The 14,361-nt window shown below is 39.4% G+C and overlaps 1 protein-coding gene across 1 annotated transcript in view; it reads left to right on the forward strand.

Annotated features, from left to right (window-relative positions):
- NSD2 (nuclear receptor binding SET domain protein 2) overlaps positions 1–14,361 on the forward strand; it is a 73,212-nt gene that overhangs the window by 48,498 nt on the left and 10,353 nt on the right. The window contains exons 12-15 of the mRNA XM_041477507.1: positions 10,354–10,485; positions 11,490–11,613; positions 12,610–12,810; positions 13,475–13,654. Coding sequence (XP_041333441.1) covers positions 10,354–10,485; positions 11,490–11,613; positions 12,610–12,810; positions 13,475–13,654 — 637 coding nt within the window. The remainder of the gene's footprint in view (positions 1–10,353; positions 10,486–11,489; positions 11,614–12,609; positions 12,811–13,474; positions 13,655–14,361) is intronic.

Raw genomic sequence — 14,361 nt, forward strand, 5'->3', positions numbered from 1 at the left:
TTCTCCCATACTCTTTGTGAACAGTTTGTTCCAGAATGGAACCTGGATGTGACTGTTATTTGTCAAGAACTGTTGTTAGCTACACACCCCTTAAATGTTTGTCCTTTACAACCAGGTTCTAGGAAAGATGTGTTCAGTTCTTTCTTGTTTGAAAGATGCATCTTATTTGACATTTTAAAAAATATTTTGAATGCTTTTTGTTGTTATTAGGGGATATTTTTTAAATGGGGTTTATTTGAAATACTATAAAATCAGGCAAGGCCAAATTTTCAGTTGATAAATTACTTTGGGAGGGAAATAAGAGAGGGAGTGTGGACTTGTTCAAACAGATTTATAGATATGACATATTAGAGATTAAAGGTTCACTCCCTTCAAAAAATTGGGCTATGAAGTTGTTTTAAGAGGGGTGGACAGAAGCAGTGAAGTGTTTATACAGGAATAAATGAATTTCATACCTGCATTTAATTTTGAAACAAAATGATTTTACTTCTAGGCACTTGACTCAAGTCACTTATATGAAATATGACTTTGTTGAAATATAATTCTTAATGAGAAACTGGTAGGGCCAGATGTGAAAAAGATATTCAACACTTCAGAGTCTGCAAAAGCTCGGAGTAGTTTTTTACTGGCTATGTAAGACTTGGTGTAAGCATCCAAAAGCACATATTTGTGAGAAGAGATGCAGATGGTGTATTTTAATTTCTTTTTTTACCTTGGCCCTCCACCCCCCAATAATAATGTAGTAGGTGCCAGTAAGAGTGTAATCAGTATTTTTTTAATAAATAAAAAAGATTTTACATTACCATTACTGCTGGATTATTGGCACACTTGGTGTGTTTGCATGAAACATAGCTGCTTTAGCTTTTCAATCAATTTTTGTGATTATTGTCTGGCTTCATTAAACTGGATGAATTTGTTGACAGCAGATAAGTGTCAAAGTATCGTGCAGACCGTAGGTACTGCTTACATTCTTTGTCAAAGAAACTGTAATTTTTTCTAAGAGAGGACAAAATAAAGCACATGTAATGCTCTAAGTTAGCCAGCCTGTCGTTCATCACACCCTCAAGTCTGAGCTGGCCAGCAGATGGCAGCTTAAAGAAGCCTGGGAAAGGTTTGAAGAGGTGCTTTTATTTTAATTTCATCACATCTTTAGAGGAATTCTTTCTTCCTTCTGTAACACCCAGTGTCAAAACAAGCTCAGTTTCTGGTTATAGCTACAAATTCTTGTGTTTCCAAGGCCTAACAATGCAAATTATAATAATGCAAGCCTTAATGCTCATTTTCTTCATATTAAACAGTGGAATTTTTTTTTTTCCCATTACTGATTTGAGACATTTCATTTATGCATTTTTAATGGACATTAGCATGTATACACAAAGGAGAAAACATGTCCAGCTCTTAAAAGGTAAGGTGTTTGCTTGAGGAGGCAGTCGTGAGACATGCACAGCTTGCAACTCAAAAAGTACATCAGCTCCATTTATCACCCCTGGAGTCTAGTTATCCTAGAACATGCAACTAAAAACTCTTACTGAAGGTGAAAATAACTGACTTTTTGATCCTAAGAACAGGAAGGAAGAAGGGAATTCATGTTATTTTAAATAAACTACTGATCTAAGGAAAAAGCAGTTGCTGTTGACCTTGCAGGTTGTTAAAACAAAATCACTGTGCTTCTAGCATTTCATTCAAGCTTCCTGCAAATATAATTCTCTCTTCTTAACATTGCCTAAGGATAACTTAATATATAATGCCACCTTACATCCTGTGACTTAGCAGACAGTTGTTTCCTGTGTTTCTGTATATCTATGATTTTTTTCCCCAGTAAGCAGTCAGGGGTACATTTTTATGGAACACTGCAAGTAGTTGGACTTGTTCCTTGCTAAACCTCTGCTAAAGCCTCTAACATTTTACATGACCTGCATCACCCACCAGACCATACAGTTTTGTTACAATGGTTCTGTTTTCACGTGGAAAAAAGTTCAAAGCTTCACTTTTGTTCTTTGACAGCACATTCTTTGCAGAAAATTAAGTTTCTTGTGTACTTATTCTCCTCTTGTGTGTTACTTAGGCTTCAGAGTGCAGAGAATCTGTTAACTGAATGTTTACATGATGTAGGTTTTTATTCTGCATCCCCTACCAAAGTATCTTGAGTATCTGTAGGCAATTTTATACTGTTTTAAAATGTTCTCATAGTTTTAATTAACTTTCCAGGCAAATTCAGAAATGCATAATATCCTTATCTGAAACGTCTAACTCCTGCTAATAATAAAAATGAAACTTGTCCCAGGCTGTCTTTTTTTTGCTATTATAGTACTGTGTACACTGTGGCACCGCATACTTAAAGAATTTATCTAGTCTAGCAGTATGGGCCAAAATATCACTCTTCATTCAGTTCAGGAATTCTTATATGAAATAAAGGAAATGTTAACTGTAACTCAATTGGCTCTGTCAGTTTTTCTGTCTCTGTGTGGGTGCACGATAGATTGTCTTTTCCATACAGCCTGACCTGTTTGTATGCTGCTTATTGACTTACTCTTACATAAGTTGTTCTTAGAGTAAAAAAAAACAAAACAAAACAAACCCACCTTCTAGCTGCTCAGCTTTTGTTAATAAGAAAAAAATATGCAGTTGGGTTTTATCTGTTGGAAAGATGGAAGAGTTTATTTATCAGAACATGCATCCTCCAAGCTTTGTAGAGAGAGCTCTTAGCCAGCCCAGCCCACTTCCCCCTGGGTGTCTGTGGTGTAGAAATCACCGACTCTAAAGTCTTGTCAGGAAGTCTGAGATTGTGGCAGTGTCCTGAGTGTTAAGGAAAGTGAAACTTAGTGGGCAACAGCATTCAGAACTCATGAAGACATGCCTCTTTAATTGCCTGTGAAAAGGTGCTGTGTGTCTTTTGTATATGAAATGTTAATATCATATGATTGTAATATATCTCACGGCAGGTGACCTGAGAGAGGATGTTGCTTAAGACATCCCTGTAAAAGGTGCAGGTCACTCTTTGTGGGCCCTTTCTTTTATGGGTCCTGCTGCTCCTGCCCTGGAGGAGACTTGCCTGCCAAGCAAGCAGGAGGAAGTAATTTCCTGCCATGCTTTGTTTTCATTTTATATACCCCTAGCTTTAAGATAAGTGTACATAGTGGGGTGTGTTTCCTTTTGATGTCCTACAGCCTGCATTATAAAGCAAGTGATGCTCAAGTAAACCAGTGGGAAGTGGGAGGGGTTGCCTTCTTTGGATATCAAAAAATTTGCCCTTTAGTTGTTTTTGTTACTGTTTAAACAGAATATGACAGAAGAACATCGTCTTGAAGAGTGACTAAGACCAAAGCTTGTATTCTTAAGGCTTAAGAGGGCTGTTACACAAGCATATATGAGTAATACAAGAAAGGCTTTTATTAGACAGAGTGAATTGATCAAGTTATTTTCTTGAAGAAGAAGTTTTTTTGAACAAAAATTTCGCTTTGGTAGCTGGAAAAGTCAAAGAGGTGTGTGACTGATGGAGTAGCAACTGTTGGAGCCTGTTCCAGTGTAGGCACCATAGATGCTCAAATGTTCACAACTTTTTCAGTCTAAATTTCCAAATTTGTTTTGAGCCTTCAAGCATGGCAGGAAAACCTTCTGTGAGCTGGATCTAGGAGAGGGGAAGTCCCAGGGAAGCTGATGAGCACAGGGGTGCTGATGTTCAGTCTGCAATTGCCAATACACAGTGAGGAGTATTTGGGGCTTGATTCTGCTCCATGAGACAGAAGTTTTTGCCTTAGCAAATATTGATGCTGGTCCTTTAGGACAGCCTTTAGCCAGGAAGTACTTCAAGGGAAGAAAAAAAGACACACCATGACCCCCTCCCCATCTGCTAGGATAACACTGAGCCAGCAAGGATACTTTCTTAGATCAGCTGTTGAAAATGAAGACTTAATCCTAAATCTAAAATAAAAGGCACACTTAATAGCCAGGTCACCAGCTGATCAAGCAGAATGTTTGCAATTTTTTTTTCGTATTGTCGTAACTTCTTAAATTCCCAGGCTCCGGATTGGATGAGTACAGACACTTTATTTTCAGACCTAGAATTTCTGAACCTTTTTTTCTTTGAAATTACAGAGCAGTGATTTTGCTGGCTCTGGTATTTACTCTGATTTTGGAGCTGTCTGAAAGGAAGGAGACAATTTTAAGTGGAGAAAAAAAAATTTATTCAAGTGGGTAGAGCAAATGTCTACATCAGTATTTGACTTCATCTGCTTCTTTGAACCACAGCATGATTTGAATTTTTTAATTTGTCTATGCTTTCACAGCTTATATCATGTATCAATATGATTGGATGCCAGCTGAGAATATGTCACTGCTTTTTTTTTTTTTTTAATAAGTGACATTTCAGCCACTCAGATATGAAAGGAACAATACCATTTGCAAAGTTCACCCACGTGGTTGTAGAAATATGCAGGCTGAGTGTACATACCAGCTAGCATTTAACTCTTCTTTGTAAAAAGCCAGAGGGAATCAAGAATTGCCTTGCATTTCTGCCGAGGTGTGTGGCTGAGCCTGGAATCAGGTACCTGGTTCTAAAAAATGCTTTAACAACTGTAGCAGACCTGGATTCGGTATTTAGATGTACTGTGAGAAATGTTTCCCTGTGTTAGTGCTTGTCCTTGCACCTTTAATTGGTGGTGCAGTGAGCTGTGCAGTTAACTCGGGCTCCTTGCAGCTGCAGGACTCGTGTTACAGCTGGAGGAAGTCTTGCAGGAGGAAAACACTGAGAAGTGATTTTGTACACAAAATTTGTGTATAGAGTCTTCTGTCAAATTGACTTCCTGCCTGCCTCCCTTTAATCATTTTAGAGTGCTTCAGACAAAAGACAAAATTAAGAATATAAACATATAAACTCAGAAAATGCACATAGCTGACTCACTTTAATTCCTCTCAATGCTCTAGTGTGTTTTCTTATTGTAACTGCTGTGTAGAGTTGAACACATTTCCTCCTCTAAGCCTGCTTGGCAACCTCTGTGAAAACCAAACACTTATTTACTCAATATAATCATGCCAAGGAAACTCCATTATTCCACCAACAGTCCTTGCATCTGTATGCACATGTAGGTCTCTTTTGCACATAACAGGCAAAAGTAGTCCAGGAAGCTGGAAGAAAAAGTAAATATCACCCTTATATTTAGCAATTAAACAGTTACCCAGTGTTCAGCAATGCTTGCTGATGTAATCTGGCTTGGTACATCAAATATTGCAGTATGCAAAGCATGTTCATTCAGTTATGAATTCATGCTGAAGATGGCTTCTACAAGCATTGTTACATAGTCTTTCTAAAAATAGGTTGATGATTATCTGAAAGAATCCCTTGAGCACTTCTTTCGGTTATTGTGAACAGGGAATTTTAGCGTATAGTTCAAAAGAAAATTAAAAATACTTTGGGGGATTTGAAGTCTTTATATGCTGATCCCTGTAGCGTTGTGGGCCTGAGTAACTGTTCCAAAAATACAGTAGTAGTATAATATGTATGCTCAAAATATCTTGAGATGAGTAAGCCCAATTGTTTAATGACCCATTGCTACAATTTCTGTCTTTTGAAGGGTAAAAATACAATTCTAAACACAAAGAATTTACAGAGATGCCAAAAATTTGTCCCAGTTTGACTCAGTAGTTAAGTATTTTTTCAATAATAAAGCTATGGGGAACTTGGAAAAATGCAGTAATGTGTCCCTACATGTTCCCTTTTGGGCTTTATATGTGTAAGTAGTGAATAATGGCTGAGACATGTAGGAAACCTTTCGAGCCTGATGGGAAATTGGTAATTTCTGAGAGTAGTAAAAGTATTTGGAACCTCACCAACCCCTGAAGTCAGTTCTGGCCTGCCCCACATGAAGAGCATGAATTGGGTTTTAGGCTGTTTTCCTCCCTTTCTCTCATTTGTGTATGCAGGTGCAGAGTCTCCAGTAGAAGGAGCTGCATTTGATTTCTGAAATACCACTCTTGCTCAGTGTTCAGGCAGTGAAGTGTGAAAGCCTCTGCAGGCGAGTCCTCCCAAGATAATGTTGATGTTCAGTAACTGGAGGGAAGGGAAGCCTGGCTGATGTGCAGTGTGTGAGGGCTGATGGTGCTTGCACTGATCCTCTCCTCAGCAGAGGAAGGGTGTCCTCCATGCCACAGCAGCAGTAACTGCTGCACAGGAGGTGATGGCAGAGCTCAGGTACCATTTCAGTGCAGAAACTTGGCACTTGCTAAAAGTCTGAAGAGAATAGCCTTGGCTTTTTTCCACCTGAATTTATGCTCTTTAAACAGTCCTTTGCCTTTGTTAGAAATAAGAAATTACTCCAAATGTAAAGCAGAATAAAATAACTACAAATTGCCAATTAACACGTTTTGCCACTAATCTGAAGGTTGATTACTCTGAACCCTGACCTGAATTTCAGAAGAGTTAATTATTTGCAATTTTCTTTGCTAGGAGGATTACATTACAAAAATAAGGACAAGACAAGCTGTGATACGATTACAAGGGAAAGATGTATATTTGTAACTCAGCAAGTAAAGTAAGAAGCCCCCCAAACCTGTCCAGATTTGTATTGAAGGCTGTGTTTTGGGCTGTGGTGTGTGAACTGTTAAAAACTTCCACAGAAGTGTTATGTTTCATTGCAGAGGCTGTGTCACGTCAGCATGAGCTGATTTCTAGCAATCTTCTTGTAAATCATCTTTACTTCATGACTGTTTCAATCCACACGTATTTTAATTACAAAACTCAGTGTCCTCCAGATGAATCAGAACCTCTTAGGGCTGCTACAGCTTGCTGGGGGTACATTTTTCCCAGCCACATCATGCTCTTCCTCTCTTAGGTTCCAAGTAATTTCTGAGAAACACTGGATGAAGGGTTGGCTCAGCCTCTTCTCCACAGCCTCAAGGAATGGATGCTCTTTTCCTTCCCTGATATTCCCATTGACTATTCTGGGATAACTGGAGGAGCTGAGGTGTTGAATTCCAGTTCTCTTCATAGAGGGAGCTTTCCTCAAAGATACCTGGTAGACAGTGTGTCACCTTCTGCAAGATACAAATAAGGATCCAAATAAATTATCCTAAAGAAATGCATCCCTTTCTTAGGACAGGAAATCTGCTAACCCTTCCCCTTTGTTAGGGCCTAAGCTGTGAAATCTGCTAGTGAAGTGTGTGTGAGCTGTGTTGGAGAGGATGGTTAAACCTTTGGTCATGGTGGCAGGGATGAAGAGGTGCATCCTGCAGCCTGCCCCAGGCCACAGGGGATGGATCCCTGAGCTGCTGTGCACGGAGGGACTCCCAGGAGCTGAGACAGCCATGAGCAGGTATCCACTCCTGTCTGCAATACAAAACTGGTGCTTAATAGAGCATTTGATTTGTAAAGTGTGTGAGACTCCTGACAGCTGTAAAGGAGAGATTTTGAAAGATACTCTCAGCCTGGCAGCCATTCAGTTGATGAACTGAGGGTATTTTGTTCATGCTCTATGTGTTGGTATTTGTGCTTGAAACCTGGCAATAATCTGTAGGTAGATGTAAATTGCCAAGTTTTCTCTTGAAATGGGCTGATGGAATTTGGCTTTTGTGGTTGCATTTGTGATGTCAGGTTTGATTCTTGCCAGCAGTGTTCCTTTTTTTGGCTCAGTAACCAATTAATTTAAATAAAGGGCTGATGCATCCATTCTGAGGCGGTAAAATCTCCATTCTCTAGGAAAACTGATGTCAGCCTGAGGTTCACAAAGGCTGGGATTTTGTCACCCATATCTGGGGGGATTTTTCAGAATTTTTTTTTTAATTGCCTTCTGCCAGTAGGGTTCCCTTTCCATACAGAGGTCTGCATCCTTCAGCTGAACAGAGTGTATAAACCAAGGAAAATCTTGGGAAACATTGCTTTGACTCATTCTCTTAACTGAATATATTTATCACTGGGTATGTGTCGGTTTTTAAAAGCAGTGAGCTGGGGGAAGAGGAGCTCCTTCCTCCAGGGCCAGGCTCTGTGGCTCTTGCTGCTGGGAAGGCTGTGTTAACTTGAGGGTTTTCTCTGGGTTTAGGTATTTTGTGGGGAAAAGGTGGGAAGCCCAGTGTCAAGTGACAGCAAGACTGCTTGTTTTGCTTTGCTTTGTTTTGTTCTGTTTTGTTTTTAAGTGGAAAAGAAATGTGGATCGAAGACCTTCCAGCTGATTTTCCCTTCTTTCTTTTCTAACCATGACTAATTCTGGCTAGTTCAAACAAGAACATAATGAGCTACTAAAAATGTTAGTGCAGTGTGCCACTAATTAATGTTTCTGTGGGAATAGTTTAAACAGAAATGAGCATGTGTGTAAGTTTACTTAAACCAGAAGGGAAATTGGGTTTGTGTTTTTGCCATGCTCCCACACTGCCTTCCTTTATCTGCCCCTTCCCAGCAAGAATTTTACAGTTCACTATTTCACAGCTCCTTCCAGGAGACAGAGATTTCCTGGTGCCTGAACAAAGCAATGATTTTACCTGCAGTTTCTTTTAACCACTTACGAAATTGTCTGGCAGAATCTCCAAATCACTCCAGTTGTAGAAGTTTTCATAGGTGAAATGAAAGTGTGAATTTGCACAGAGGAAATGAATTTATACCCTTGCAAGTAATGTGGGGGGGGGGGAAACCCACCAACCGACCAAAAACTGTCAGTCTGATCCAATTTATAAAATATTTTTAGACGTCAAGGAAAGTAAATGTTAAATGGAGGAATGCAGGTTAGCTGGCAGCAGCAGTGAGAATTAATCACTCAAAACCAGTGTTTCTAAAGGGATTTTATAAAAACTAAAACTAGGCCTGGTTTGGTCTTACATTTTTCTTTCTGATTTCAAAATAATAATCTCTAATAAATTTGCACATTACATGGATTGGTTGATAAGGAGGTTGCATGTAGCTGGGCCATTTTTAGCAAAAGGTGTTTTACTGTAGATTCTGTGTCTGAAAACAGAGAGTGAATTCTTCATATAAAGTGGGGTGTCTGTGTCCTGACAAATGGCTGTTGGCAAAAATGATCTCTTAAACAGCCCAGCAATTTAGAGAGACTTTCAGTGCTGTATTGAAGAGACTTGGGGAGATTCTTGCACAGCAGAACAGAAGTGGAGAGGAGTGGTATCATGTTGGCTTGCTTTGGACACGGTACTTACAAGACTTGTATTGGGTTATTGCCTCCAGTTCTCATGCTTGATTTTTCAACAACCTTTTTAAAGCACAGAAAAGGTTTAGAGAAACCCCACTAAAATGCTCTAGATGCTGGAAAAAGCCCCCTAGGGAGAAAATTAGAGGGTGGAATAAAAAGGATTGAAACAGGCTTAATTGCAGCATGCCTTCCACAGGAGGAAAGTGTCTGCTTCCAAGGGACTTTTAATGTAGCTGGAATGCCTGGAGAAGGCATCATCAACTGTGAGCTGCAGTTAGACAACCCAGAAGGGACAGGAGGCAGTACTTTTGATGGTATGTGTGAATAACCATTAGAATGAGCTCAAAGAGAAATGGAGGCTTCCTTTTGCAATTCCAAATTGTAATCCTCTCCTGGAGAATGTACTTAACTGAGGCACAACTCACTGAGTATCATCTGGGGGCAACAGCATGAAATTCTGCATCTTCTGGTGTAATGTGAGATGAGACAAATGACTTGGTTGTCTGTTAACCTCCTTAAATTCTATGGAACTGAAAACTACCCTGTATTTTCTTTTAAATATGTTACTTAGAATGGTTTTTTTTAAAGTATATTACAGCTATTTTTAATAACACCCCATGTTTATTACATCTAGATCTATTATATGAGATTTATCCATAACAGGGCTATCTTCTGTAGTATTTTGAGTTTATTGTTGACTGTAATGTTCCTTACACATATTGATAGCTGCTTGTTCTTTTCTTCCTCTCTTCTGTATGCTGTGCACACTTCTCGGAGAATATTTGGGTCAGAGACTTTTATATGCAGCTTGAAGTTTACCAAGTTTCTTTTTAAAAATTGACTGTTGCTCTCTCATAAATCACATGCTCAGACTTTATTCAAGGGATTTGAAGATATCCCTGTGTTATGGCTAGGCACTTCTTGCTAACTGTACTATAGAACTGAGTATAAATAAAATGCCATATTGCAAAGTTTTGGTGTTCTGTTTTGGCTGCTGTTAACTTGCTGGTGAGAGGGATTGTTGTATAATCCTTTTGATGAGTCCTCCACAAATGCATATTCTGGTTTTAATCAAGGTGGGTTTTTTGAAGGTGGGGGAAACAAAACCAGAAGAGCGTGCCTAAACCTGCTAGTCTGAGTTGCAGTGTGTGTGCTTCCACCAGTTCTGATGCTGTGCTAAACTGCCCATCTGTGCCTGCTTTCTCTAACACCTGTGTTTAATCTTCAGATCTCTGATGGCCAAGGAGATGAGCGCTCAGAGTCCCCCTATGAAAGTGCTGATGAGACTCAGACTGAAGTGTCTATATCATCCAAAAAATCTGAGAGAGGAGTGGGAACAAAAAAAGAATATGTGTGTCAGGTGAGAGATGTTAGCTGGGCTGTTTCCCAAGCTTTTTCTGAGAGAAGGTCTTTTTAAATATGAAAATGACAATATTAGGCCAGAAACAGGTTTATCATGTGTGTCTGAGATGTCTGTTAGTGATGAGGTTTCCATGGCAGTAAATGGATTCTTAATACCTGATTATTTTTTTTCTTGACCTCCAGTAAATGACTTAGCCTTTCTGCTTGAGTTTCCAGGTCTGTAAGATAAGCATAATTTGTAGCTCAGAAGTAGCACATGAATGTTGCCAGGTGACTGGTCAGATGATGCAGAAGAGCTGCTGGTTTCTCTGCTAGCACAGAGTGGGGTTTGTGCTCTGTGTGCAGCAGAGATGGCAGCACTGCCCTGCTGTGGCGTGTGGGCAGGAAGCCACTGAAAGCAGAAGCTTTTCCTCAAACTGTTCTAGAAGGGCTCTTGGGCTATGAAATGATATCACAATCCAGATCAAATTTGTTTCTGTGAGATAGGCAAGCAGTTACATTTCCATTTTTGTACATAGTGGGAATGAGGTTGTATTTGTCTATAAATGTTGGTTAATCCTTCAATTCTGCCAGCACTGTTGGGTTCATTTTTAGTTATGCATGTGTCACTGCTAACCACTGAGACATAGAGGTATCATTGTGCCAACTGGACTGATTCCCTTTTGCCAAGGAAAAGGAAAGGAAGGATGCTTTTTAACCCTACTCAGATGCATCAGTGTGCTCAGGGAATATTTCTTACAGCTTTTTTTTCTATTCCTTTTTTTCTGAACCATGGTCTGAGAGGGATATTTCTAGAGGTTTAATGATTCTGTTACCTGTTTCAACTTGAAGCCAGGGCATGTGACGATGCTTGTAAAATTATCTTTCACTTGTTAAATTTGATTTCAACAATGGGAAAAGATATTTTGAGGAGCAGTATATGAATAAAAAGGAATAAAGAAAACAGGTTTTTTTCCACATATGAACTTTTCTTTAACATTCAATGCCTTTGTGTTGTAAAAGCTGTGTGAAAAAACAGGTGATCTCCTGCTGTGTGAAGGACTTTGCTATCGAGCTTTTCATGTAAGCTGCCTTGGGCTCTCTGGAAGACCAGCAGGAAAATTCATTTGTAGTGAATGTACATCAGGCAAGTTTGTCCCTTTCTATTAATTAAAAAAAAAAAAAAAAGTTATAGTTTTCCCACATATTGTTCTAGGACATCCTCCTGGACAGAGTATGTATCCTCAGAGACCCCTTGCTTATCCTTTGGGATGTGACAGGGTGGGAGTCCATAGTGTACCGCTAAGCGTGCCATGTTTTACAAAATTTGCCCTGTTTTCAGTGAGAACTCTCTTGCTACATGGCTAATTTAATCAGAATTCCATTGCCTTAATAACTGCAGATTATTTGCTTTCTGAGTAGTTAGAGATTAGGTTTAAAGTCTGTCACAATGACTTAAGAAATTGTAGAAAAAAAAGCAGCAAGTGAAACATTTTAAGTTCTTTTTCAGTCCTTTGTGTGTCTGTATCAGTCTTTTGCTTTTCCTATTAAAAGACTACCTTATTGCTATTAATTTATTTGCTTTTAATCCTGTAATAACTGCTTGGAAGTTCTTAATCTCAAAACTTTACATAAGATTTGTGTTCTTGCTCATAAGCTCATTTCAGTACATGTAGTAACCCTTGTTGGAACTGCTGCTTCAAAATAAAGAAAAAAGATTAGAGGATGGTTGTCTTTGGTTTGTGGTCCTGCTTCACATTTCAGAGGACCACAGACCTCAGGCCATCATCCTATTCCATTGGTTTAAAAAAAAATTTGAAAACTAAAAATTCCTACTTGTCCTGGCATACTGAGGCTTATAAATAAGAACATAAAATCAGATTGGTGAGGCTTTGGGTGTTGTTGTGTACGCTTCAACTGCAAATGGGTTTGCTTTATTTTATTTGTGTCTGAGCAGATCAGTATTTAATACTAAAGAGCTAAAGTAAATAGATTGCTGCATCAAGTAATGCAATTGATTTGTTGAAAAAAACCTCCTTCACACCACAAAAACAATTCCCTCATGCATAACATAAATGCATGAGAGTGGTGTTTAAAATTCATGTGTTTGGATATGACATTCTGTTTATCATTTTGCCACTAGGTGTGCACACCTGTTTCGTGTGTAAGGAGAGAAAGGCAGATGTGAAACGCTGTGTTGTGTCTCACTGTGGCAAATTCTACCACGAAGCTTGTGTGAAAAAGTTTCATCTCACTGTGTTCGAGAACAGGGGGTTTCGATGTCCTCTCCACAGCTGCCTCAGTTGTCATGTTAGTAACCCCTCACATCCACGAATTTCAAAAGGTAGTTTCATTTTGTTTTTATGACTGATTAATTCATTTTATTTGTGGTATGTTAAGGTAAAGAATGTGTCCATTTGAGAGCTGCTAGCTGCAGTTTTGTTAGGCATAAGTTGGACTATCAATTCATTCAGAATTTTTAAAAAAGTTGTAATAGAGTAAGTTTTAGTCAGCTTTAGTATTTACCTTGTTTGTGGTCTTTTTTTAACTAGCTTTCAGTTAACCATGTTTTCTTCTCAAGAGAGAATGAAATCTAGAATGTATAGGTGATGGGGAGAGAGGAAAAGCAGTAGGGGCAGGATCTGAGAACACACAAACACTGCAGCAGGGCTTGACGAACACGGAGACATTTTGATTCTGTGCAGGTTTTTCGCTTTGGGCAACATTTGCAGACAAAATTACATGACTCAGGAAGACTCATGTCTACCCTGATATGCATAATTAAAGCTTTAAATTGGGTGTAAAAAAAACCTTTGTAAATTCAGTATTGTTGCAAGTACGCGAGCGTTGCGAACACAACGGCCGGGATTGTGTGTGCGTGCATAGGGTGTCTCGGCAGCTCTTTTGTGCCAAAACGAGTCAGTTTTGTCCCAGAGTGCCTCAGCGGTGCTGTGCTCTGCCACACGCCGGCCGTGCCCCGGGGTGACCTGTGAGTTGGTGCTTTGCAGGGAAGATGATGCGCTGCGTGCGCTGCCCCGTGGCGTACCACGCCGGGGACGTCTGCATCGCCGCGGGATGCGCCGTCATCGCCTCCAACAGCATCGTGTGCACCAACCACTTCACTGCCATGAAGGGGAAGAGCCACCACGCCCACGTCAATGTCAGCTGGTGCTTTGTGTGCTCCAAAGGTGAATGGCTGGGGAGGGAGCTCCTTCACAAGTGAAAGTCTAAAGCGTTTTGTTCCTCAGCTCAAGTGTTGTTTTTCTAATCTGTTCGTAGCACGTCGTTAGAAATGTGGCGTGTTAGGTTAGGCTTTGTTAGGTTATGCTATAATGTGAAGTTGGCTTATGCTGCTTCAGGGTTTTAAATATCCTTTTTTGCAGAAATAATTTATTAAAGAACGTTTTTATTTGGGTTTTATGCAACAACCAGAAGCCTGGTTAATTCTTTACAAGAGACACCTAATGAGTATTTTTCTGTTCTTTCCCCTGTATTCAATGCACTAAAGCTTTTGTGTTTCTTTGTTGCTAATATGTAATATTACACCATAAATATTTTAAGAGTTGCTTTTAGTTTAGCAGCAGACTGCAAATTGAATCAGTATTAGTTGTTGCTGGGTTTGCCACTAATTAAGGGTGTTTTGTTTTATTTTGTGCAATAAATCTGTTCCTTATTGACAACCACAAAATGCATAGTGCTGATTAAACTTGTAGCAGTAAAACTTTACCTGATTTGTTAACAAATTAACATGCAGCATAGCAGCTTTTAAGCTGCAGCCAACTTTCCATTTGATAATTCGTGGAACAAACTAACAACCTTGTTCCTTCTCCCCCCGAGGTGGGAAAAAAAACCCCCAAAATCATAAGAGAACTCTGTTGTGGTTACAATTTTTCTT

This window comes from Pyrgilauda ruficollis, unplaced genomic scaffold, assembly GCF_017590135.1.
Source record: "Pyrgilauda ruficollis isolate IOZ18807 unplaced genomic scaffold, ASM1759013v1 scaffold1, whole genome shotgun sequence".
In the NCBI taxonomy this organism is placed as follows: domain Eukaryota; kingdom Metazoa; phylum Chordata; class Aves; order Passeriformes; family Passeridae; genus Pyrgilauda; species Pyrgilauda ruficollis.